This window comes from Aquila chrysaetos, chromosome 3 (assembly GCF_900496995.4).
Source record: "Aquila chrysaetos chrysaetos chromosome 3, bAquChr1.4, whole genome shotgun sequence".
In the NCBI taxonomy this organism is placed as follows: Eukaryota; Metazoa; Chordata; class Aves; order Accipitriformes; family Accipitridae; genus Aquila; species Aquila chrysaetos.
Window position 1 is genome coordinate 216,317 of NC_044006.1, and position 26,627 is coordinate 242,943.

The window sequence follows — 26,627 nt, forward strand, 5'->3', positions numbered from 1 at the left end:
CTCTGTTAATGATTCTGTTCACAAGCCTTTTGAGAAGCTGAACAGATATGTTGTGTTTCCTTTCTCTGCTGAAGCAATTGGTGGGTCCTAGCATGCACAGTGCTTAGCAGCGTACAGCTTTCTTATGCAAAGGAAAGACTAGCCATGCCCTGTCAGATCTGAGTGCTCAAGTGCTTTGTTTTGCTTTTTTGCTAGCACTTCAGGCAGTTTGTCAGGTTCCCAGGAAAGAGTGACTTGTCTGGGATCCCTTGAATCATCCCTTGGGATCAGCCTTCTCTCTCCCATTGGGTGAGAGATGCCAGCACTCCTGATGTGTGGGGCTCAGTGGGATGGCAGCAGGGGTTTGTGCTGCAGGTGTTTTGTTCTATGCCAGTGTGTGTCCAGCTGTGCCAGTACTGATGGGTGTACCTTGAGCTGCTGGATACCCAGGCTTCAGTACTGCATCAAATGGGCAGAGAGGGATGAAGAGGCCAGTGCCTGCTGGTGCTGTGCTGTCGCTCGGGTGTCAGAGGTTCTGCCTCTGGACCTGACTGGGGATCTGTGAGGCTAGGGAGACCTCCCCTCTGGGAAGCAGGAGGGAAACACCTTCTGCTAGTGCTCCTTTGAAGCTGTGCTGAGTGTTGCATGCATCACTGCAGCAAGCAGGATCCTGAGGGGAGCAACGGGAATGTCCAAGGAGCAGGAGGGACTGGCGTGGGGCTAGCAGAGCTGGTGTGTAATGGATGGGCTGTGCAAGCACTTGCAGTCCCTGTGCTGAACGGCAGGAAGCGACCTGGTGCGTTCAAGGGCTCAGAGGGTGAAAGCTGGAAAGGGGAAACCACAAATGGCATAGAGCAGTGGCTGCTGTCTCTGGGGTCAAGCAGTTCCTAGGCTCTGGACGTGGACAGCAATCCTCTCTGGGGCTGTGATTTCTCCCATCTATCTTACTTGCCTTCTTGGCACTCAGAGGCAGAGTTTTTGCAAGCTCAGCTGGCACAGCAGTTTGTCCTGGAGGCCGATTGTTCTGCCTGGTTAGTCAGAGCCTCCTGAGACCTGTGGTCAGCTGGCTCCTTGTCTGGGGATTGGTGCAGATGTGCTGGCTTTGCTGGTGCGGCTTGCTCTGCCCGATGTGACTAGCTGCGCTGCAGCCTGCAGAGGTGTTGGGTGCAGAGCGGCTCCATGCTTTCTGTTCCTTCTTGGCTTGGAGGTGGTTTCTCCCAGGCCTGGCAGAAGGAATCGCGTATGTATTCAGGGCCACAAGAAGATGCCTTTGCTTCCACCTCCCCTCAGAGATTGTTTTTAAAGGCAAATTAAAAGTATTGTGTTCACGTAGACAAGGCATGAAAATTCCATATTTGGAAAAGAATTGCTGCAGAGCGAGACGGTTATGGCTGTAAAACCCTCTTCCCTAAGGCATGCTTTGAGATTTTCTTTGCAATTAAAATTTCTTTGAAACTTGGACCAAAGAAGATTTGGAGGAAAAAAATCTCTTGAACTTTGAAAATACTTTTTTCTAAACAATGCTTGTGTGAGAGCTTTAACAAATACTGTTCCTCCCAGTGTGTCTGATAGCAGAAAGTAACTGAACATGAGAAGTCAAAAGGTTGTGAATAGCTCCTGCTCTGACAGTTGTTATACTCTTCTATTAGAATTTCTCAAGGCAGCATCAAAGGGGACAATAATTAAACTTAAAGCGACTTAAAAAGGAAGGATAAAATGGATGTTTAGTCATACAGTCCTGAGCATTGTGTAGGTAGAAATTCCTCTGGAAAAACTTTACCTGGACTGTGCGCAAGTTAATCTGAGAAGAAAAGCAGAGGAAGAAGTCCCCTGCTGGGAGAGTAATTCCAAGGAAACAGAAAGAGGAAACCCAGAGATTTACTTCAAGAACAAGCATGACTAAACTTTTACTAAGTATAATGGGCTTTCTGCCCTGTCGTCAAAGCTGAGGCTAGGGTGACATTAGTGAGAAAACTTGATTTTATCATTATCTGCCTGTCTTCTGTGCTCTGTATCAGGGCTGAAGACTTGCTGAAAGGCAGATTGCTATCAAACATTGCTTTGCACAGTCTGGACCTGCACTTGGGATGTGTTCATCCAGTAACTGTGGTTACACAAGCCTTTCACTGCATAAGTAAAAATAAAAGTAATTTAATTTAAATATCATCTTTCAAAAGCCTCTACAGTTTTGAATCCCTTGGCCACTTATCACCAGCATTTGTACACACTGTGATGCTATGTGCCATCCAGATCAATATCGCTAGCCCTCTCTCACTTGATTGGCAAAATGCATTTCAGCAGAGGGATGCTATGGGGGTTCCACAGCTTGCAGTGGCGAAAATCTGTCTAGCTTGCAGTTGCTCTCTGTAGCATCATGGTTTTCTGACACGTTGTCCGGCTTTCTTTTATCCGAATGTTGGGCCTTAAATGCCACATCGCTGATGGGATCTGCTATGGAATGGGAACTTGCAGTGCAGTGGCTATGATGGTAATCTCTCTTGATGTGAGCAGGCATCCCGCACCTTTGCTCTTGCCAGTGCTAACGTCCCTTACAGAATTAGCAGTGCGTGTTAACATATTCCAGCCAAAGGCACTTGTTTGTGGTGGCTGTGGGTACTGCAGTGGTGCAGAGGGAATTGGAGCAGCAGCCAGGTTGTGGTGTTGGTCCCTAGTGTTTTAAATCTGCAGAGCACTCCCTGTACGCCTCGGGGCTGGATGCCCTGACTATTCCATTGCCCAGCCAAAAGGGGTAATTGTAAAATGCCTCTTGGATGCTAGGAAGGAGTTGTGGGAAGTTATGGGGATATAGGTGGGTGTTTGGCCATGGTGCAGTGGTCCAGTGTTGGTGTGGTACCGAGGCGTGTTGTCAGAGGCAGCCTGTGGGAAGTTGGATGCCTGCATGTGATATATTTGCCGTGTGGCCTAGTCTGGAGTTGATAGTATCTTATGTCTGGCAAGATTGCCTCCTCCCTCATCTCTAGATTTCAAGGAGAAGTTCATAAAGGAAAAAAAGTATCTTTGCCTTGTCTTGTCTTACAATATCCAGTAGAGAAAGTGAGCTCCAGAGAGCCTGAGTTCATGTCTTAGCCCTAGGCCTGGAGATTATGAACCATCTTCAAGGTTTGCAGCAGCCTTGCCATGCTTGTATTACCTCCATACAACAGATACTGGAAGCATGCTCTAGCCAGCCTGTTCCTTTTCCCAGGAAGGGGAGCATTAAGTGGATTTGAATTCTGTTTAACAGGAGGAGACGTGGTTACACACCGTGTGCTGCATTGTAGGCAGTATTAGAGAAGAATTGCTGTTGAAGTAATTGCAGGCTTTTTGCTGCCCCGTTTCGCAGCAAGGTCTGTCTGAGGCTGGGCTGTCATGCCGCCCACGCTCTTGGGTGCAAGGCAGGTGGGCTCCCTGTGGATGCAGACTCTGAGCTGGCGCTAGCGTGGTCCCCAGAGCTGCTGTTTTGCTTGCACGTGGCCTCAGCTGTTCCCTTACGGCTGATGCAGCTGGCACGTGTGGATGGTGCTGGACCCAGTGTTTACCCTCTGAGCTCTCGGGTGTAGGCACATTGGGGTCAGGAGGTGCTAGGCAGAGAATGGAGGGGCCTGGCTGGTGCTAGAGGTCTGCCCCGCTGTTCGGAGAGGGTCTCCAGGTAGACTTGCGTGTTTGGGGAAGGAGCTGGTGTGAAGCTGTGCTGCTCTTGCTGCTCCAACAGCAAGGCATGTCTGGCTGCTTGCTGGGGAGCCTAGCAGGAGCTTTTGTTCGTCTGACTGCTGTCCTGGGTCATCTCCAAAGATGCTGTCGTCCTGCCTGTTGGAAGCAGCACTGCAAACTGCTGACAAGGTTGTGTCATATATCTCCAACCTGCCTTTTGCATCTCCCCATGCTCTTCTCTCCACCCTCCCTGTGTAGTAGCTACGCTCAGTGCCAAAGCTGTCAGAACAGTACTGGACCAACGTGCCTTCCTCATGACTGCGGTGAGAGATACCAGCTCCAGACCAACGAGGCAGACCTTGGGATGCAGGCACACCACAGCTCTTCCCCAGCCCCCTTTGTCATTGCATGGTCTGCCCTTGGGAAGCCAGGGGAGAGCGCAGTGTGAAGAGCAACTGTCCAGCAGCACGAGTCCACAAGCTCCCAGTTTTCAGCTGTGAGGTTGGGCTTCTGCATGCAAGTGCTGGAAGCAACTGCTAGCCCCTCCCTGGAGACCATCCCTATTGTGCTGCTGTCTGCTCCTTCCTTGTCTTTGTTGGATAATGGGGCTGGAGCGGGGTAACTGATACTCCCAGTTTGAACTCATTCTGCAGATAGCTAACTGAGCAATGAGGGCCATGCCCAGGACCATGGGGGTCAGGACTGAGCCATTGTCTCTGACCAGCGACCTTCCTCCTGCAGTTTCCATTTCCTTGTGTCCTTTGGGGTGTGGGTATGCCATGGAAAAGCAGGAGAAGGCCCAAGCTTTAGGGAGCTCCTGTCTTATGCTTGGTATGCCTTCTGTGGGTCTGCCTTCCCAAGGGTGGCACAAGCAGTGCCTTACTCTTGCCTTACTCCTCAGCAGCTTTTGTAGCATCCTTGTGGCCATTCCGAACAGACGGAGCAGTCCTGATGCTCATGCAGGTAGTTCATGCAACTCTGCTGGGAGGTGCTAAGAAGCCAAGGCAGTGCATCCAGACCTGCACTAGCTCGGGCGGCAAGCTGGGGTTGACAAAGGAGAGCTCTCCTGCTCTGTTGCATCCTTTGTAGCTGATGGAGAGCTCTGCATTTTCTGCTGATTATAAGGGCTTGTCTCAGAGGAACAGTACTGGCGTGGCAGTCCTCCCAATAGAGCTGCAGGCACAGGGAGCACTGCATGAGCTCCCAGGGCACTCATCTGGCCTCTGGTTGGGATCACCACTCCCTGGGCTCCTGGGGTACCACTGCCCTGGCTCTGGGACTGCAGCAGTGTTGGGCAATAGTACAGTCTGGAGGTATAGGACTGTAATGTATTGGGCAGTGCTATCTCTGTGTGCTGTTGCCTGCGTCTTCCCCCTCCCCCTGCCTGCTTTCCCCTGCATCAGCCTGCATTTGTAAAATGAAATAAATATTGACACGGACGGGATGCTATTCAATTTGTCCTGATCATTGGGCTGCGGTGAGTTCTGACAGAGCACAGTGTAAAACATAAGCTCAGGATGTAATTTCTACTGTCAACATGATGTACAGTATGGCTGTGCCAAATACACACCGACAAACTGCACAAGCTCTTGGCGGGGGGGGGGGGGGGAGCGAGTTGTACTGATAATTGGGAAGTGGGGATGACAGCCACAGGAGAGAGGGCGTCACCCTGGGCCTGGGGTCGTGTGAGAGTCTGGGGCTTCATTGCATGCATGAAAGCCTGCCTGGCACAGCAAGTGCCTGGGCACTCTGCCATGTGGGTGCATGCGTGCTGTGCACCTGCAGCAGCATGCTGCTGCCTGCTTGGGATGCTGTGCTGCAGGCTGGTTCTGGCTGCAACGGCAGCAGCTCCCACTAGTTATTTATGGCTCCGCTGCTCACGTGTGGCAGAGAGAAGTGGCGCTTCCAGCTGTTGCTGAAAGGTCTTCAATAACACAGGGAAATAAACGTTGTGCTAGTCTTGTTTCCTGTGCACGGGACATTCTGTGGTACTTTGCAGCCCTGGGGTACTTTGAACCCTGCTGCAGCGTGTGCAGGCTGCTGCAAGGGCACAAGCAGGGCTTGGGTGGGGCTCTTGGGTCTGCTGCCTCTGGAAGAGTTCTGTGATGTGACAGCCAGAAACTGTGCGCACCGAGATGAGACGTGACGCTGACCCTAGCTGTGGCCTGAATCTGTGACAGAAGAGAAGCAGGCTGAGAATTTATGGGTGGAGAAGAATCCAGTTTGTGGCAATGAACCTTGCCACAGATGTGTCTCTGGGTCGGTGTTTCTAGGTGGCTCTGGGTACTAAAGGCTGGAGCTCGCAATAGGTTGTATGGATGGGCTTTGCAGTCTGGGACCCGAGTGTCTTAGAGGTGCCTGGAGGCAAACTGTGTTACACCACCTCCATTGCTGCCCACAGAGCCAGAGCATGCAAACAGCTCAGCTGAGCGTAGCTGAACTTTGGACATGTGAGACAGCAACCAGCAAACCACATCAGTCCGGATGTAGCAGTAAGATGAGAAATCTGTTAAATGTAAAAAGCAGCATAATGTCTGAGACTCTAAACACAAGGTTGTGGTTCCCACAGCAACGGCAGCCCAGCCCATGCGTGCTCAGCGGGACTCTCCTTTCCGTGGCAGTAGCTGCTCTGTGGAGTGCTCAGATGCAACAGGACTGAGCAAGTTGCCTTGGGAACTGTGGGCCAGCTTGCCTGCCAGCCGGGGAGCAGCTCTGCTGGAGCTGTGCTCGCCCACTGCGGCATCTTTTGCCCTTGCTTCCTCTTCTCTACCTTGCTTTAGTGTGTGCATTTAAATTGTTGCTTTTACTGGTTTATTGATGCTGTTTAGGGTTTAGCTGCTTCCGTTTATATGCTGTAACTCTAACAAGGCTGAAAGAGGCGGCACAGTGCCTGTTTCTGAATGAAGTAGCAGTGCCATCCCTGCCTGCACGCAGGGCTGGCTCCAGTATGTGCCTTGGGTAGTCAGGTCATGGAGGAAATCGGCAGCTTGCAGCTGCCACTCATGTGAAATGGTGCGATGAGGGGAATGCGGATGGCTCCTACTGCCCTCACGGAGCCAGTGTTGATGCTGTCTGCCAGCTGTGTGCCCTGAGCACTGCATGCTGGGGACAGCCAGGGCGATGTGCTGCCATCCTGCCAGCTTGGTCAGGGCCCTTGGATGCTGATGTTACCTGTAGTGCCTGGACTTCCACCATTGGGCTGGCTTTCAGCCTCCCTACGTGTTCAGGAGGTCTTCAGTGGTTGCAGAACTGCTCTTTGGCAGTGGCATTGCTGCCTTGTCAGGTTGCTGGCAGGGCTTTATAAACCAGCGTGGAGTAGCCTGGATGGCAAGGAGAGGGTGCCGGGGTGGGCAGAGTGGGAGATGTCAGCAGCTGGTGACTGCCTCTCCCCAAGGCTCTGCTTATGTGGTAGTCCTTGAGAACACATGCAAATGGACTATTTGTTAAGTTCTCTTTCTGGCAGTTGCATTCACCAGGTACAGCCCATTTGTACTCAGACTTTGGACACACGTGGGGGCGTTGCCTGCAAAAGTGCTGCACAGTGGCAAGGGCAGAGATGCTGGATAGGATGTTCTTCCCACACTTACTGTTTGCCCTGGGTGCTGGCCTGAAGCTCTTGCTCTGGCACAGCTTGTGCTGTTCAGTTTATTGACATCTGTCACTGTCTGGGGAACTTACTCCAAAATAGCCGCAAATTTCCCAGATGTGGGAAATTGGAGAGATGCTGTTTGTGGCAGTGGTGCGCTATATCTTGTTACACATATCTTCTATATATCTATGTAAGTGTGATAAAACAGGTTTGTACGTGTCCTGTTATTGTCATCGTGAGTGTCTTGCTCTGAAGTCTGCTGCAGGTGGGGCAGCCTCAGCTCTGCTGCTCCAGAGCAAGGTCCTTTTATATCTGTGTTTGATCAATGAAGGCTGCAGTTACTTTACCCTGTGAGATTCCTAACAGTGGGAAGGAATGACTCAGTCTGTCACCCATCTACAGGTCATCTCGCTCCCCTAGGTGCAGTCCCTGATGTTAAATATTTTGATGTTTGATGATAGGGGTTCTCACCAGATTGGCAAGAGTAGCTGGCCCTTCAGGAGCAGTGGCAGGAATGGCTTCTGTGTGTGGGGGCCTGACTGCAAGAGGGAGTCATGCCATTGCCAACAACCTTATGTGGTTGGTGCGGTGATGTCTTAATGACAAACGGTCTGGCAGAGAAGAGGGGTGGGGAGGAATGTTAGTGTTTCTGTACTGTGATTGCTAACATAAAAATACACTGGAGACCCTGTGTTCCTTGAAGCATGAAGTGCACAGGACTTGGCACACGTGACAGCTGACATGCATGTGTGCGTGGAATATAGCACATGTACATGGAGGGGAAAACATAAGTGTACACCCAAATGAGGGACAAATATGGACAAAAGAGGGTGCCAGTGCGTATGAGTGCAGTTAGCTGTGCATGGGATGGAACATGAGTGCAAGCCCTTGTGTGTGAATAGATTTGTGCATGTTGCATGCCGCACTACTTGTGAATAATAGGCAGTGTGGAATGATGCCTGGCACTAATGCCCCATGTTTCTCAGTTAGTGTTTGTCCAGACAGGCAAATGCAGAAATGACAGTGCAGCTCACTGGATACTTTGGGAAACTGCCCTGTTGGTGCAGTCACACTAGGGGAATGGCAAGTGCAAGGAAGAGCTAGGGAAATACTTGCGAGCTGCCCCTGCTCTGAACTGCTGGGGCTGTTTAGAATCATGCTGGGGGCTGTGCAGAGTACAGTCCAGCTCCCCTTCTATAGGGAGTAGATGGATATCTAGTCCAGGATCGTCCTCCTTTCCATTCATCCTCTTTCTCCCTCCTATTTAGAGTAACAGATGACGAGATTATTTCTGCAAACCGGTGAAGATGTGCATGTTTCATGAGTAGTTCTGGCTGTGGCTGGTGTCGCAGAGCTCTGGTGGAAGCTCAGCATGTTGGTGCAGGGAGAGATGGATGCTGCATACCCATCCCCATCTCCTGATCAGGCCTCTTCTCCCCAGGTGCTCACTGAATGCAGTCTACCCTTGGCCACAGGTCTCATGTCTTTATCCTTAGTGCCTTGTGGGTGGCTTGAAGCTTACTCCAGAGCCCTTTCGTAAACTGTTAGCTTTAAAGTCAGCCAGGTGGCGAGTCCTTGAACAGATGCTTTTCTCCTAGCCCATGGCTGCAGAAGTTAGATGCCAGGAAAACTTCTGCCAGGAAGACCAGCAGCAGTGGCTGGACAGCCAGCACATCCCACTGTCAGGCACTGGCATCCCCTGGCATGACTCTCGCTTGTGCATGCAGGACTGGTGTGGTCTGGCCCTCTGCAGGCAGCAGCAGCTGTGCAGCACCAGGGGTGCTGCCTACACATCTCCCACCAGCACTGGCAGCGATGACCCCCCGCCAGCAGCAGACCTCGCTCCCCTTGGCAACCAGGGCAGTGTGGAGAGGAGATGCCTTCGACAGCGGGGCTCCTTGATCTCAGAGTCCCTGCTGGAGCGAATGTCCATAGCGATGAGAGTGCTGCAGTTTGCTGCCCTCCCTTCTGGGGTACCTGCTCTAGCATGACCTGCAGGACTGGGCTCTGCTGTGGGGAACCTGGGGCAGGACAGGGTGGGAGATACTGACCGAGGCTGCAGGGGCAGCACGGGGGGGCATGGAGCCCTGCTCTCACACCAGCACTGACACCTTGGCCTTTTCCAGGCTCCCGGGGATGCTGCCAGCTGCCCTGCACCTCCCTGCGTGAGCCAGCAGAGGATGGAAGTGACCGGCATCAGCTGGGCAAAGGACCCTTCGCCAGGTGCTGGGATGTCATCCCCCTGAAGATGGGAGTTACAGACGGGCTTGTGAACCGCACGTGCGGCACAGGCGCCTGTGCTGCCAGACCCTTTGCGCAGTAGCCCAGGGCCACCGCGGGACAGGCAGACGTTGGCCACAGCAGCTTGTCCTGTTAACTCCTCTGTGAAACCGCACGTGGAAAAGCTTCCCTTCGCCTCCCGCGAATGACGGTTGTGGGTGCCCGTGCCCTGCACGCCACTGTGGAGCTCCATGCCTGCTGGCAGGGTGGGCGGCAGGCTGTGTGTGACCCCGCTCCCCAGTGAGACCAGCGGCAGCTGAGCACGGAGCCGTGCAGCTCTGTCCCCAGGGACAAATGCCAGCTGCCAGACTCTTCTCCGGAGACCCAGGAACAGTCTGCGAGGCACCAGCACTGGCTGCTCCCGTGCTAGCAGCGGGCAGTCCAGGACGCCTGTTGTTACAGATGTGACTCCAGCCTGCTGGGACAGGAGTGCTCTAGCTGCAGGACACAGCACTCAGCAGGGATGGGGATGCTCTGCATTGACCGGTGAGCCCCACGCTGCTGGTGTGGACTTTCCTCCTCCTCTTCCCTAAAGGATGCTAGTTGCCTATCCAAAAGCTACTGCTCATGCAGTCTCCTAGAGTGCCATGGCGAAGGGTCTGCAGGGCTTCTCGTGGACCATGCTGCTGCTGTTCTGCGCCATCCAGGAGCTGGGGGCCTGGGCCATGCACACTGCAGTGGAGGGTGCTGGCCTAGGGCAGCCAGGGGACCCTGCGCTGCTGGCCGGCGGGCGAGTGAAGCGTGGCTGGGTCTGGAATCAATTCTTTGTGGTGGAGGAGTACACGGGCACGGAGCCGCTCTATGTGGGGAAGGTAAGGTAACCCTGTGTCTCCATGGGGCTGGCCAAGCCAGCGGCAGAGCAGGGTGTGCTGGCAGCACGGTCGAGCCTGGTGGGGGAAAGAGGGCCTGCATGAAGGTTGATCATGGGGTCCTGGTTAGAGAAGTAGTCTATGGACTGGGATGGCAGGAGCCCGGGCCCTCCTGGGGGGGTTGTGAGGTTAATGTGCTCCCAGAGACTCTAGGGCAGGAGCACGCCAAAATTCACATCTATGTTCTTCCAGTCGTGTGCTGGGTTCCCGTGGTGTTTGGGGAGCGTGCAAGAAGGGGTGCAGCTCTGGGTGTTGTAGAGGCTGTGGGGGAGGCTCAGCCCCATCTCTGTGGGGGAGGACCTGCTGGGCTGGAGCAGATGTGCAGGGCGGGCATCTGCTTGTGCTGGTCCCTGCCACGTCTTGGGAGCCAAAGTGCTGCTGTAGCACCAAGGGCCTTCCTGACCCAGCAGTTGCTGCTGTAGGTCCAACCCCGACTTCCTGACGATGGTCCATCCCTGGCCTGTAGCCCTTACAGCGTGGGGATAACGTGGTGGGTTTTGTTTCGTGGCCCCTCCCTGTGGCTCCCTCCTGGTCCTGGAAGGACTGTGCTCTGTTGGACCTGCAGGCTACAGCAGCTGTTCCCGAGCTGATTATCTCTGGAGCTGGCAGAGGAGATGTCCTACTCTAGCTGTGGCACAGAAATCCTGCTCTTGTTTGTGGCCAGGGTGAGGTTATTGCAGGATTTATGTATCTCAGGCTGGTCTGCATAGCGTGGTGTGGAAGGTGCTTGGTGTGGGTATGCAGGGCTTGGAGGGACCCTAAGGGCCAGCGCTGGTGATAGAGCTTTCCTGGGGATTGCCAGGAGCTGTGCCCATCAGGCTGGTACTGTGGGCACTCCTGGGTGCCAGCTGGGAGCCGCACCGTGTTAGTATGCTGCTCGCAGGGCCAGATCCTTGCTGGGCTTTGCAGAGGCAGCGGCACCGATGAACTTGCAGGGAGAGGTACTGGGAGGCTTCAGGCTTGTTGTAACCAGTGCATCGTGCTCTGCTGTGAGAAGGTGTGATCGTGGTCACTGGAGCACGCTGGTCTCCCTGTGCTGGAAGAGCCCTGATCTCTCTCCAGCAGTCTCCCCTCTCTGCGAGGGGGTGGCTATTCGTGTGTCCTGGCTCTTGCCGTTGCTTGCATGCCCTGTGGAGAGGAGCGCCGGCAAACCTGGAGCTGCTGGCAGATAACAGTGCCTTGCTGGGCAGGACTGGGTCTGTCCTTGGGAACTCACTGTTTTGCTGGTATGTGACCTCCCGGGGTGTGGGGAGGCTGGACGTGGACCTCTGCTCCCTCCACTCCTGGTGCCCTGAGGCTGAAGGAGCATTTTGCCTTGGGGTTGCTGGCCTTTGTCTTTTTCTGGGAGCTGTGGAGGAGCTGCCTTGTGGCTCCCACGTGTCGGGGGGATGTGCTATTTGTATACTGATGAAGGCAGTGCTAGCTGTTGGGACCAGTCAGAGGAGTATGCTGCAAGCCAGCTAGAGCTGCTCCTGGGGCATGGGCTCTTCTCAAAGGAAAATGCCCAAGAGCTCATGCAGCAGGGCTGTCTGATGGCCTCAGCCGTCTGGTCATGAGTGTAGAGGAGGCTTGAAAATGGGCTTCTTGGCTAGGGGCCAGCTGGGATTTCAGTGGTGATTTGTGTCCATTTCAGCAAACACTCGAAAGCCGCACTCCTCCGCCACGATGCTCAATGCAGTTACAGCTAATTCACAGCTCCCCTGGGAAGTGACTCGAAGCATCAGGCCCTGTCAAACTCCAGAGGTAGCCTAGCAACCGCCTCATCTCCAAAACGAACCCAGGAACCTACAACTAACCCATTTTACAGCCCCTTTCCACATCATTCACCGCATCACCCAGCCCGCTCAGAATAAACAGCCAGCCTGCACTGAAATCCATTCCCTGTGAATATTGCTCCCGAGGGCTGAAAGGAACCTGGGGCCAGGTTTTTCCCTGGGGCTGGGACAAGATGGGGTGCCCACCTGGAGCTGCCAGGGCTGGGGTGGCCCCCAGCTGCCCAGGGCAGTGTGCTGGCCCTCCTGGCACAGCCTGTGGGTCCGGGAGCCTTCCCATGCGGGGGACCCACGGCTCCCTGTGGTGTAGCTGGGGCTTGCCCTCCGTGATCGCCTCTTGCACACCTACGTGTGCTTTTTGAAGGGCCGATACCATTTCCATAAAATCTGGGTTCTCTAGCTAATCCTTCTTCTGAACTGTAATTTCCCCTGAGGCTGCTGTCAGTTTGATGTGGATTTCTTTGGGTTTTTTAAATAGAATTATGGGGTCAGCACTAGTTACAAACTTCTGCATGTGGACAGATCTATTTTAGATAGAGGAGAGGATTAAAGGGAAAAAAGCAGATTTAATTAAGTTGCTAATATTTAAAGAAAATTGATGAACTTGGGCTTTATGAGTTGGAGCAAACAGAGTGCGCCTTTATTACGGGCTAGTTTTTATTTGATTTTCTTTCTTTTCCAGCCCCAGAGTCATTTTTTATTTGTGTATCTGTGCTTTCTGTTTAATCACTTTTAATAAGGAATGTGCACCTCTGTTCACATTTAATTTTGATTTAATTATTAGTAAGTAATTAATGGCTTCGTAAAATTCCTGGTTGTAGCCTTTTAGGACAAGGAAACTATTTTCCTGTTTAACACACTGAACAGTTCAGCCTTTTGTCCACCTTCTGGATGGCCCTGGCTGCTGTGGACCCTCTTGTCCTTGGCCGGAGGACCTGAGGTGCGGGTGGGAGATTCCCTCTGCCCCTGGGGTGCAGTGCTGTGGGCGGCCCCCCCCGGGCCGGTGGGAGCTGGGGGGAAGGTGCAGTGGGGCCGCGGGGCTGGCACGGGTCTGCGCTGTGCCAGGGCTGCCCAACTTTGCTTGCCTGCTGTGGCCGGTGGCAACGGGGGTCCCCAAGCCTGCGTGGGAGCGTGGTGCTGCTCCCTGAGCCTGCCTGCTGTAACGACACAGCCGGGCAGGAGAGAGCATCCCTGGGATGTGGTCTGGGCCTGTGGCATCTCCCCTCAGATGTCTGTACTCTGTTATCCAGCCCTCCCCCATTAGTTGTTGTTTAGCCAAGCAGCACAGATTTAGCTCTTTTAATCTTCCCTTGTAAATCAATCTCTACAGCCCCTTGAGCCCAGGCTCCATTTTTCTTCCTAGCGTTCCAGTTTGCAGGGATGCTGGTGTCTGCTCCGAGCAGTCAGCGATGAGTAAATATGTAAAGAGGATGTGCTGAGAGCACAGTGTGGTTCTGGGAAGAGGTGCTGGGTGGTTTATCTCTGGCCTAATTATTAATCATGAGTCTGGTGTTCAGCAGAAAAATGCAGGTTTCTGTTACCTGTGCTGAACAGACCAGGTGCACCTTTTTCGTTCTGAAAAGCTTGATCTCTAGCAGAGTAGTAGTGAACATTAGGGAGAGGATTATAAAGTGGAGGGGGCAGCAAGGTCTCCAGGAGCCAGCGGGGAGGGCTGGGGCAGGATCGCCAGGGCAGGATGCTCCTGCAGACCAGGGCAGACCACCCCTGCAGGCACTTTCGAAGAGGTGCTGCCCTAGCAGGTCTGTGGCCAAGCCACTGCAGTGGTCTCAGAGCACTGCTGGGCTCACAGCCCAGTTTGCTAGCTGAGTGAAGGTCTCCTTCCCAGGCAAGCCTTGGGAGATGTTTCAACATGGGCAGTAATATGTGAATGTTGTGTAAAATGCATTGAATTGTCTAACGTGTGGGCCCCTCACTCATGAAATAAATATATAAACTGTATCTAACAAGACAAATATAATGAAGGCGTCATAAAAAAGAGGCAGCTCTGGTATAAATTCTTGCTGGTAGAGCTGTATGTCTGAAAGGTGGATTATAGAACTGCAGTTTGGAAGATTGAATGGCCCATAAACATTTTCATATTTCATTAGCCGATTAATGGACGGCTTTTTTCTTTTTGGGGGGGGACACACATGACTTTGCTGATTCTAAGCAGAAATTGTAGGAAGCAAATGAAAGCAGCTGATGAAACCTTTCCGGGGGCCTGTCCCGTTATGGATTGTCCCAATTAATGCCTGTGCTGCTCTCTGTCAAGATGCATTCTGCCTGTCCAGTTACTGTTAATAGATTTCTCATAAGTGGCTGGATTGTAAAAACCTCATAACTCAGTTTAATGCCACCGATAAAATTATCTCTGGACGTCTGGCCTGGATTCCAGTCAGCTCCTGGTCTGTGGGGAGCTGCTGTTTACCCTTTCTTTTCCTAATTTCAAACAGTGTCTTAATTAGAAAATGAAGCGGAGATTGCCTACAAAAGCGTCTTCCACAGGGTCTGTTTTTCATCCTGAACATAGGCCTGATTTGCCACATTCTCCTGCAGGCTTTGCTCAGGTGGGGGGCTCTGGGTGTGATGTTGTGATGGGTTGACTCCCCTGTTACCTTGCCACGTAAAGCCAATACAGATGTGCAGCGAGTGCATGAGCTCTCAGGCAGGGAGACTCGCCAGCACCGACTGCCCAGAAAATGGAGGGTGGCTGTGGCTGGGGCAGAGCAGGCAGATGAGGATGGGCTTTGGGCAGCTGGCTGGGTAGATGGGGACAGATGCTGGTGGTGAGCTGCCTTTACACCCCAGTCTGCTGTGCAGCTTGGGAGAGGTGATCCCACACTGCCAGGGTCCTGGGTCCTTGCCCACAGGGAAGCCTCTTTTTTTGGAGTGCTGTTGAATTGTCCTTCCCTTTTCCATCATCTCCTAACCTCGTAGTGGTGGGGTTTGTCCCTTGGTTTGTGGTGTGGGCGGGTGCTGGGCAGGATTTGTGATCTGCCGAGCGTATGGTGGCATAGTCAGGACTGAAGTTCCAGTTTATTGGGCCTTCCTCCATGCACAGGCATTGTTCGGTAGTGCTCTGTGCTGCTCTCCGGTCCAGCAGTAGCAGAGGGAACAGATGGGCATCATGCAGTGTCCCTGGGCGCCTTGTGCAGGGGCTCCACAGCCATGCAGTCTCAGCCGTGAGGGCACAAGCATGGCCCCAGCCTGCTCCCACCCTCTCCCTCTTTCCCTGGCAGATCCACTCGGACTCGGATGAGGGGGACGGCTCCATCAAGTACACTATCTCCGGGGAGGGCGCAGGGACTATCTTCCTCATCGATGAGATCACAGGTGACATCCATGCCACCGAGCGCCTGGACCGGGAGCAGAAAACCTTCTACACGCTGCGGGCTCAGGCCCGTGACCGGCAGACGGACCAGCTGCTGGAGCCTGAGTCAGAGTTCATCATCAAGGTGCAGGACATCAACGACAGTGAGCCACGCTTCCTGGAGGGGCCCTACATCGGCAGTGTGGCTGAGCTGTCCCCCATCGGTAGGTCTCCTGGGTGGGAGGAGGTGGGCTGGGAAACCTGTGCCTCTCTCCTGTCAAACATTGAGCCTGCTGTACCCTGCAAAACTGCCTGCAAATCCCAGGGATTCCAGCTGAGATCAGAGCTAGGGAGCCAAAAGGGAAAAATAAATAAGGTGGCTTAAGGAAAACAAGTGAATAAATCCTCTGAGCTGATTGCCAGCCTGTGGCTGAGCGCTCAGTCTCAGCCCTAAGCTGTGCCCTGGAGACAGGTCGTGGCGGTGCCAGCTGCCCGCTGTGCATTTACCCTGGTTTTGCACAGCCCCCTCGCTCCCAAATGCTGGGGGGGATGGACTGAGCCCTTGCATGCCGGGGAGCTCACGGCTGCGTGTGGTTCAGATTAGCCTGAGTGGTGTTCCTCTCTGGCTGCCTGTGCCCCAGCCCCTCCTCAGGCCATCCTCTGTGATTCTTTGCTGCTCTCCAGAGCCCTGCAGCTGCCCAGCCATCCCCCTGTGCATCCCCACGCAGCACTGCCGAGCCCCTCTCACCCGGCTTCTGGTCTTCCTGCGAGGGGCTAGGTGTTGTTGGCTGAGATTGGGGAATTCACGTCCCCTGTGACAGGAGTATGGCTTCCCCGAGTTACCGTTAGCCTGCCCATCCCCTTGCCACCAGGCATCTTTTAAGTCTATAGGTGATCAGCTTTGCTGAAGTGCTGATGGCCAGGCTGGGACGTGTGCCAGGAGGCTGCATGAGTCCATCCCCCCAGGCATGGCGGAGCAGGGCAGTGAGCTTTGTGCTCACCTGAGCGTCAGGAGGGGAACAGGGACGTGATGCGTGAGCTGCGGTATTGCTGCCCTTGCTCTCTGTGCTGGCCCGATGGTGGGTTGCCATGCTGCTGAGCACAGCTCGAGTCCAGGGAGAGTGGCTGGCTTGCTGCACTGCCCAGAATGTCACACCGTTCCCCGTCTGCATTGGGCTATCTGTTATCCCCCATTGACTAGCCAGAGCGCGTAGCAGACTGCGCCTGCCGGCATGTGCTCCGAGCAGGGGACTATAAATCACTGTTCTCCAACGGCTGCATCAAGGTAGAAGACAGCCTGCAAAAGACTGACATCAAAGATAAGGCAGGTCCCCAACATTGTCAGCAAGGGATGAGTCAGCAAGGGGGAGAGTGACAGTGCCAGGAAGGCAGTGAGCTCCCGGAGGGAGAGCACCGGGGCCGGAGGGGGGGTCCAGGGCTGGGGGACCAGGGTGAGCCGCAGGAGGGGCTCAGCAGGTCAGGCGAAACACCGGGTGCTGCTGGGCTTGTGCAGGCTGAAGAGGCTGGCTGGCTGAAGAGGCGTCCTGGAAGCGGAGTACAGGGGATGGTGCTCGGGTCTGTGCTGCCTCAGGACAGAGCTGTGGCTCTCCACGGTTAATGTGCAGCATATTGTGAGACTGGTGCATGGCCTCCAGCAGGTACAGATGTGCAGGAACTGCCCACACCAGAGGAGCTGCTGCTGCCTGGATTTCTGTTGACGGATGGAGAACAAGCTCTCCTGAGGCATCCAAGCTCTCCTTCCTCTTCCATTTACCTGCACAAATCCTTTCCCGAGTCAGAGAGTGACCCCTTGAACTACAGCCATGTGCTCCTGGAGAAATGAAAGACAACACGTGGGCAGCAAAGCAGGAGGCATCCTGTTCCCAAAGGGAAGAAAGAAATTAAATTAATCTATTTTGCTTGAACAACATTTAAAAAGGAAGGAATTCTCGACTCTGAGTATTAGACAAGGATCCCAGTTCTTTGAAAATCACTAACAATTATGGAGCTGCCTGATCAGACTGATGTGAACAAGACATATCAAAGGAGACAGTTTCTATGCCGAAATTGGAGATCAGAGGGAGAAAGAAACACTGTTTCACAACATGAAAGGAGGCGATTCCTGCAAATTAAAATACTCAGAAGTTTAAAGAGAAGTGCTGTGAATGGCGTGGGCTATGCTTCCAAGCTGCATGCTCAGAGCGGGGAGCTGGAGCCAAGAGCCTGTGCTGCTTCCCAGACTGATGTCTATCTGTCTGCCTGTGACAGCTTTGGAGCTTTCTGTAGCCTGGCCATCCCAGGGAGCGTAAGGGCTCCTCTGTAGCAGCCTAGCCCTGGAGATGGCCCAGCTAACAGGGCAGGGAGAGCTTCACACAGCATCAAGCGGTACTGCCGCATGGTCCCCTGCAGTATGAATGCAGAGCTGGAGGGTACCCACATGCTGCTGCTGCTGCAAGTCCCCAGCTCCCTCCCAGTTCTCCCTCGGCTTACCAGTGCTTTGCCCAGGAACAGACGGCACAAAGGACAGGATGGACACATCCTGGGAAAGCATAAGCAAGCAAGCCTGAGAAGTAGCTTTCTCCTCAACCCTCTGGGGTTCATCAGCTGCCCTGTTCCTCCACTGTGGCCCTGGTGTGGACACAGAGGGAGATGGGGCTGGTCATGGATCTGGTGTGTGAAGTTCAGCTCCTGCTGCTGTAGGAAAGGCTGAGAATGCAGGACATGGGATGCTGCCTGGGGCAGGGAGGTGAAGTTCAGGACTTTCTTATGGGAGATACCCTGCCAGGCCCTGTTTGTGTGGGAGTGCTCCTTTTGTGGCATCAAGGCCAGATGCAGCTGTGATCATGGCCTTTTCTGTGATTGCTATTGGTAGTGATGTTTGCTGTCTCTGAGCTGGACAGATAATCTCCCCTAGACCTGAGGGGTATTTTTATAAGAGTGAATGGGAGCATGCCTTGCTGCCTTCCTGAGTGTGGATGGAGGTGATCCTCTGTACTGGCCAAGCAGGGGTAGGAAGGCTGGGCTGGGCAGCTTGGGGAGAACTTGGATTGGCTATTAATACATCAAGATGAAGGTCAAAGCCTGGGGACCTGCTGGCAAACATGCCTGGTCTAGGCTCCATTTGGGTGCAGATGTTTTCCCGGATCACCAGTGTTTCGGTTCAGCTGTGTTCTCTGCTGGGGAAGGGGCTGGGTTGGGGCCACCCCAGGGGGCAAGGCTACTCTCCAGCTTGGAGCTTGTTTGTAGGGAGCTGCTCATTCCCTGTCTCTGCTGCTCTGCAGCCCAGCCTGAAAAGCGAAGGGTGGCCTCCTCCTTCTTCCTCTCATGCTCCTGCCTTCCCAGACCTCGCTGGGGTTTGTGCTTGGGGCCGCCCAAGTGGGTGGTTTTTCTTCTCTCTCATGGCAGCTATCAGCCGCAGCTCTTCATTCCCTGCCAAAAGCATAGTCCCAGCTCCCAGAGGTGCGTACCTTCCTGGGGCATAAAGAGGAATAAAACAAATACGGTCAGATCCGCTCTGTGACAGCAGGAGCAGATCAAAGGACATTATTTGCATAATGAAGGAGTACTAATTGGGAGGGAAAGTCATTTGATTTCCTAGTGTCTAAGAGGGAATAACAAATGAGAGAACTGCACAAACTCACAGAGTAGCTGGGAGTGCTTTGCAACACACCTGCCCCTTGCTCTGAGCTGGGGCCAGGACAGCACATTTTGTAGTGACAGCATACATGCTGCTTGAGACTGTAAGACTAAGTCGGGGTGGACTACAGGCCTCTCTGTTCCAGGATCTTGTCTTGACAGTGGCCAAAGTGGATGCTTACAGAAGAGGAGGAACAGCACACACAGCATGTGTGATGCTCCTCTTAATATTCTCCTAGCCAGCAACCAGTTTCAGCTTGGGGATTTCTTCAGCTGTGGGTGGTTTCTGTGAGTTTAGTCAGCTTCAGCCTCTGTCTTCCATGAACTCATCCAGACTCACTGTAAACCTCTGCAAAGGGAAAGGGGTTGCTATTGCTATCTGATGGATCAAAAATGGCAGATGCAAGATGGTCAGGAAGGTAAGGCCAGAGTCTGGGATTTGTAAGGGGCAGAGGTGGTGCTTGGAGCTAACCCCAGCCCAGAGAGCCAGGCTGAGCATGTGCTATGCCCCTGGAGAAGTCAGTGTTTTCTACACACAGAGCACAGACCTGAGGCTGGCACTGAGCTCCTGCACTTAGAGGAAGCACATCCAAAATGGAAGCTGACCCAACAGTTTTACCTGGGCTCCCTTGGCATGGCAGGACCAGCTGCAAGAGCAGACTTCATATGACTTATCTTTAGAAAGCTTATCTGGTCTGGGGCTGCTGGAGCATCAGGAGAAAGAGCACAGCTGCTGAGGACCGTTTTGCAGACAGCTGGGCACAGAGCCACGGAATGCCGCTGTCGGGGCGCAGAGGAGGCAGGTTTGACCTGGTGCTGTGTGAGGCTGGCAGGGAGGGCAGCTGGAGCTGCAGCGGGGCAGAGGGCTCTCCCTGCTCGGCCCCCCAGAGGGAGCAGAGCCTTGTCCTGCCTCAGGGCTGGCAGCAGCTGCTGGGTGCGATGTGCTGGGTCCACCTGGGCTGAAGAAGGCAGGGGCTGGTGGTGCTGCCTGGGACTGTTTTCGCTAACACCCCCTGTGCCCGCCGCCGGGTCAGGACAGCCAGCTGCCATGCATGCACGTGAGCTAGCCAAGGAGCAGTTTGTCTGCAGGACAGGGGCCTGAGCTGCAAACCCTGTTGCAGCCCCTCTGCTGTCCTGTCACCTCAAGAAGAAACTGGGGGCTAAGAGCTTGCAGCCTGCTCTCTGTTGGTACCTGAGGCTCAGCATCTGTGGATACCCCAGTGCAGATCGCTCCAAAATGCCTGAGTTGAGCAGAGTCTAGTACCAAAGGAAGAGACCTGCAGAAGAAGGTAGGATGGGACCCAGCTAACTGCCTGGGAACTGCAGGAGCTTCACCTTGTAACAGGAGATGCTAAAATTAGCTGTATTTTGGGCTCCTTTCCTGAGCTCCATGGGGTCTGCTTAACAGCTGTCTGCCGCACACGGGCATGAGCCCAAATCCAGCACACAGTGCCTCCTGCAAGACAGCTCTGTTGGTTGCACAGAGTGGGTGTTGCTGCCCAGGGCTCGCTTCTGGGCTGTTTGGGGAGCATGCAGAGCCTGGAGTGAGGGACATGCTGGGAAATGTGCATCCTTTCATCAGAACATCACTCCTCCCTCAGTGCATTTTGCACTCCTTATTTCTCTGTGTAGCAGCAAGTCCAGATTAGAGACGATTTGGCTGTAAAGACGGAAACTTGGGGTCAAGCCCTGACTCTAGCACAAAGCTGGCTGAATGCAGAAGTAATTATTGTGAAGAGAAATTGTTTAATCTCCACACTGGAAGCAGAGAAAAATACTTTAACATGCAGCCAGAACACTTGCAGGCAGTCTGATCTTTTTTTTTTTTTTTTTTTCTCTTGATAGAAAGTGCTCAAAACACTTGTGTGCATCTGGAAGCTGTTGGGGCAGCAAGTAGCTGGGAGCTGGGGCTTGCCCTGCCTGTTGGTCCTCAGTAAGACCACCCCTTCCCCACTGCACTCTTGGTCACGTTGCAAGCCCTGAGCCCTCTGTCCTGCACATCTGAGCACCTGCTACACCCTCTCATCCAGTCTGCATGTGCTAAGCCCCACAGGGAACCTGTGCCCCCTAATTTAATGCTTTGGTTTGCTCCCCAAGACACCACGTTCACCTGGTTGGTGCCAGGGGCTGGGGTGCAATGGGTTTCTCTGGCCAGACACCCTAAAGGATGTTTCCATAGTTGTGTTTGAACGATTCCACCACAGCCAGGTTAGCTCCCTCGGGCTTGTCCTGCGGGGCGTGAGGGCTGTGCAGTAAATCTCCTCTGGGTCGGATTTGGCTTTCTACCAAGTCAGGATGTTTCTGAGATTGCAAGAAACTCACTTCTGCTCCAGTAATTTTTAAGCTCTGGTTTATTTTCTTCCCTGATGTCCTGCCTGCTTGTTTCTGGAGTGCATCAGCCACTGCGTGTGTTGGGGCAAGACGAAAGCTGTAAATTGCATTGTTTATAAAATCTTAGCTGCCCCCACAGCAACCAGGTCCCTGAGATGGGAGTGCTGCACGTTGGCATCAGTCCAGGGCATGTGGCTTTGCATGACAAAGCTCTTCTCTCGGGGTCCTTTATATTCTGCAGGGCTGAACTGACCATGTGCTGTCCTGGAGCTGGCTGGATCTGCACGGAAAGGTGCTCTAAGCAGGGGTAGAGAGTTGTCCTTTGGGCTCAGTCTGAGCTGGAGGTTGGCTACGTCCCCAGAGCTGGTCTGGTGAGCGGCTGGAGGCTCCTACCCCTACCAGGGAAGGATGAAGGCTGCCATGAGGACGGGTAGTCAAATTTAGCAAGCGTTGGCTTTTCCTGCTACCCGTTTGCCTCTTTGCAGGTCTGGAGCCTGGCCGTACTTCTGTCCCTGGGGAAGTGACAGGTCCCGTCGGCTTGCTTGTGGATTCAGCACAGGGCCTCTTTACTCTTGGATGTGTTTAGAGTTTGCCTGTCAACATTTCTTTTAGCTAAACGTGTTTGGAGCGAGTGGCATAGTAAGTGGTCTGGAGCCATTAGCTTTCTGTGTGCAGGCGGATGGTACCTCCCAGGATGGCTGAAACTGGGCCCAGAGGCTCTGGGTCCTGCAGGGAAGGTGGTGACGGATGCTAGGACAGGTCTGCATTAGTATTCCAAAGGCGTTCTGCAGAGCCCTGTCTATCTGAGCCAAGGCGCTCGGGGCTGAGCTGCTGTTTGCCAGGCCAGCCGTGAGGACCGCTCTGCGCGGCAGCGTGCCGCGGCGGGGGCGGCTGAGGGGGGCTGCTCTCTGCGCTCACGGCCGCAGCAGGGAAGGACCTTGCGGAGAAACAGCTCCTTCATCCCCCCGGCTCCGGGGGGGCATCGCCAGGTGCCTTTCGGTGCTGGGTGCCGGCGGCCCCTCTCTGCGCTGCTGATCCCGGCTCCGTGCTGGGCGCAGCAGAGACGGGATTAATCTCCCTGGCCTGCGGAGTCGAGGGCTGGCTGACGTCCCTGGCGGCTCTCCAGGACGGCTCAGGGTGCGGGATGGGGACAGCCCAGGCAGGGCTTGTGGAGCTGGAGGATGGCTGGTGGCCAAGGTCTGTGTCCCCTCCCGCGCCCAGCCCGCGGGCACTGGGTCAGCCGGGCGCTCTGCGGCCCCAGCGTGGGCTGTGGGGGAGGATTGCTCTGGAAGTGAGGGTCTTGGCCCCCCTTTCCTCTGGGGGGAAACGCAGTTCGTCTGATCTGCTGTGCCAGATCGCACCTTTGCAGCGGGAGAGTAAGAGATGGACTCGACTTGTTAATTTTTATGTAAAATTGGTGGTTTCCTCTGGTTCTGTGGGGTGAGCTGGCCAGGGGAGGAACCGAGGTCTTTATCTTGTTTTACATGTCTAATTATCTCTCTGGATATAAGTTCAGGCTTCCTGGTTATGGGAGCTGGGTTATGCAGTATGTGATGGATGTTTACATTTTATTTATTGCATCTTTTATGGCTAAGGCACATGCCAGAAAACTAAACAAAAGCCATACATGCTGTAGTTGCTGTGGGCAGTGCTATGCTTGGAGAGAAGGTACTAATGTCAGAGCAGGGGTGGGAGCTGGTGTTCCTAGGCTTGTCTCCGCAGGAAGGAGGGGATCAGGTTTAGCTGGAATTCAAGACCTATGTTCTTCACATTGAAAGAGGGGGAGGGAGGGGTGGAAAAGTGATGAGTGGGGGTTAAGAGAAGATGCTGGAAAGTTGGACTTCTAGATTCCTGATATCCTATAGGTGACCTTGAGCAGGCTGCATTCCATCTTTGCAGACTAGAAGTCAAGGCACAAAGCCGGGTTCATGTTCCCTAGCTGCCTGTTGTTGCTCTTCTGTTAATGAGATGCTATGGGAGCAGGTGAGGAAGGGCAGAACCTTCATCACCTTCAGGGTTGCTGGCTGCAGCATAAGGGCAGTATGCCATGATCCTGCTGCCTCTGAGCTGAAGGTGCCTTGCTGCAATGCTCCTCATGCTGCTTGGTTTCCTCCTGCGCTAGAGTGGAAAGTGCTGGCCCCAAACATGAGGCTCACGCCTGGGACCCGGCAGCCTGGATCTGCTGCCCTGCAGTCCTGTTGCTCCAGTGCTTGGGAGTGCCCAGCAGCCGGAGGCAGCCCTGTGGGCCAGGAGCCTTCTGTGCTGCCTCTGGAAAACTGAGAGCAACAACCCACCTGGCTTGTCCAGGGCATGGCTTAAAATGGAGAAACAAAACCCACCTCTGGGTGGGCATGGATCCTGTCTTCCCATTAGACACTGGCACTGATGCAGTTTTGCAATGTTCAGGTAAATACTGGAACACAAGGAGTATAGCTGTTTGTCTGAGAGAGATGGATTAGCTGGTGAATTATACAATTGCGTGAATGCATCTGGGGAGAAGCAGCATCAGATGCAGAGCCTGATGCAAACTTTTACTGGCTAGCCCCCTGTCTTTAATGATCACTGGGCTGGCACCCGTGGGGTGACAGCACTGAGATGGCTGTGATGGAGGGTCGTGGCATAGTCCTTGGGGCACCAGCTCTGTCTGCATGCATGCAGTCCTGACGCAGGTTATACTGTATACAGGGTAAATGCAGGCAAATAACTCTGGGTTTGTGTACATGTGGGTGAGTTTTTGTTCTCCTAACCCTTTGCCTCTAAGGTGCCTAGGCAAGACCAAGTGGTTCTTGGAGTGTGGGGTGTTTGTGCAAGGTCAACAGGTTCTGCCCGTGGTGATAATGGGTGCAGGAGCAGGAGTGGGTGCTGCTGTGGATACTGGGCATGGACGCTCAGCTGGTTGCTGCCAGGCTGGGCACAGAAGGAGCCCTACCTGTTGCCAGGGGCAGGTGCTGCTTTTTGTGATTCTCGGACTTTGGCACCTCTAGCATCCCTAGCAGGGCTTCTCTGCTGCAGCTGGGAGAGGGATGCTTGGGGATCCCAGTGCCACGTACTTTCCCTTCTCTGATCCCTTCCTTCTCAGCTTTCTGAGCAGAAGCTTCCCAAGGGAAGATGCCAGAGTGCCCAAGGGGATGTGCAGGTGCTGTTGTGGGGTGATCTCCTTTGGTCATATGTGGTGAAAGAGTTGTGTGATGGCACGCAGGGGCAGGAGGAAGCAGGACAGACCCTTTCAAAGAAGCACAGCAATAGTATTTCTTAAACAGTTGTTTGCGAGGCAGGGAGGCAGTGTCGCTGTGGTGTAATCTGGACGTGGCTGGCAGGGATGCACCATAACTTCACTGGAGACAGCAAAGCATAAATAAGTCGACTTGAACTAGCTTGTTGCTGAAGACCGATGAGGGGGATTCTCATGTTATCAGCAGAGCTGCAGCTCTAAGAAGACGGCCAGGGAGAATGAAAAGCAACCATGGTAACTGCTCATTTTCTTCAGTGAACACCCTTTCCAGGAGATCAGAAGCAAACTGGACTGGGGGGAGCATGTGCATCCTAGCTGCTCACAGCAGCATTGCTATCTCTGCTGTCTCGTCTTCTGCCCCAATCCAGGCTGGGCTGGTGCAGAAGCCCCCTGCCTGCCTGGCTTGCCTGCAAGCTGTGGGCTTGTGGTCTTCTGACAGGGGAAGAGGAAGGCACCACGGACTGGAGCTCCTCATCTTCCATCTGGATGGTTCCAGCTCCATTTCTGCCCACCGTGATGTGGGAACAGAGGCTGCTTCTGGCTTTGTGTGTACCTCTGGTGTTTAGGAATGTAATGGGTCTAGACTCAGATGCTGGCAACTAGTAGTAAGCCTGGCTCTGGGTTATTCCTGACATGGGTCTAGCCAAGACCACCCTGTGAGATTGTCTTTGCAGCATGTGGATGGATGCACTGCAGAACAGAAGGGTTTCTGGACCAGAGTGTGGTACCTCTCGTCCTCAGCTGGTGGCACAGCAGCCCTAAAGAGGTGTGTGAAGCAGAGCAAAACTGCTGGATGCAGCAGTGTGAGCTGTGAAATGCTCTCTCCTGGCCCTTTCCAGACCAGTTTGGGCTGGTCTTGTACCCTGGAGTCACCTCTGAAGCAAAGCCTACCTTTTAACTGTGTATTGGGTTTGCATGGCAAGGTTTTGGTGGCAGGGGGGCTACAGGGGTGGCTTCTGTGAGGAGCTGCTAGAAGTTTCCCCTGTGTCTGATAAGAGCCAGTGCCAGCTGGCTCCAAGACGGACCCGCCACTGGCCAAGGGCAAGCCAAGCAGCGATGGTGGTAGTGCCTCTGGGATAACATTAAGAAGAAAAAAAAGTTGCTGCGCAACAAGAAAACTGCAGCCAGAGAGAGGAGTGAGAATATGTGAGAGAAACAGCTCTGCAGACACCAAGGTCAGTGAAGAAGGAGGGGGAGGACGTGCTCTAGGCAGTGGAGCAGAGGTTCCCCTGCAGCCCGTGGGGAAGACCATGGTGAGGCAGGCTGTCCCCCTGCAGCCCATGGAGATCCACGGTGGAGCAAATATCCACCTGCAGCCCTGAGGAGACAGATGCCCAAAGGAGGCTGTGACTCCATGGGAAGCCTGCACTGGAGCAGGCTCCTGGCAGGACCTGCGGACCCATGGAGAGAGGAGCCCACACTGGAGCAGGTTTGCTGGCAGGACTTGTGACCGCATGGGGGACTCACACTGGAGCAGTCTGTGCCTGAAGGACTGCAGCCCATGGAAGGGACCCACGCTGGAGCAGTTCGTGAAGAACTGCAGCCTGTGAGAAGGACCCACAGCGGGGGGAGGAGTGATAGAGTAGCTTTGGTGGGCACCTGGCATCCAGCCAGGGTCAACTCACTACAGACTGCAATCATTGCTGCGGGATCTTGTCCATTATAAAGGCTTCTCTGCCACCCTTGTCAGCTCTTGGCCCTGGCAGTATCTTGCAGCACGGAGTTTCCCAGTTGGTTTGATCTTTCCTATGAACAGCTCAGAGCTCTTCTCCCCATCCTGCACTTCATCCCACCAGAGAGGTGACTTGTGCCAGTGCTTGACCTCTGGGCCAGGGATGTTCTGAGTCTGGTGCTAGAGGTGGAACTGGGTAGCCTGTCCTCACAGGTCTTTGGTCATACCATCTCCTTTCTCAGAGGTGTCTGTAGGTAGGATTAGGCTTCCCCTCCTTCCCCTCTTCTGTTGTCCCTGTAGATCTAA

At 54.0% G+C, this 26,627-nt stretch overlaps 1 protein-coding gene across 18 annotated transcripts in view; it reads left to right on the forward strand.

Moving 5' to 3' along the window:
• The window catches only part of CDH22 (cadherin 22), a 107,732-nt gene that overhangs the window by 34,805 nt on the left and 46,300 nt on the right, over positions 1–26,627 (forward strand). For 14 of the 18 annotated variants that reach the window (XM_041122578.1, XM_041122580.1, XM_041122585.1 and 11 more), the window contains 3 exons: positions 8,488–8,660; positions 9,346–10,311; positions 15,380–15,674. In XM_041122578.1, coding sequence (XP_040978512.1) covers positions 10,087–10,311; positions 15,380–15,674 — 520 coding nt within the window. In that variant the 5' untranslated portion in view covers positions 8,488–8,660; positions 9,346–10,086. Of the gene's footprint in view, positions 1–8,487; positions 8,661–9,345; positions 10,312–15,379; positions 15,675–20,931; positions 21,020–26,627 lie in introns of those variants that run through there. The other 4 variants (XM_041122590.1, XM_041122594.1, XM_041122586.1 and 1 more) reach the window with 4 other exon arrangements.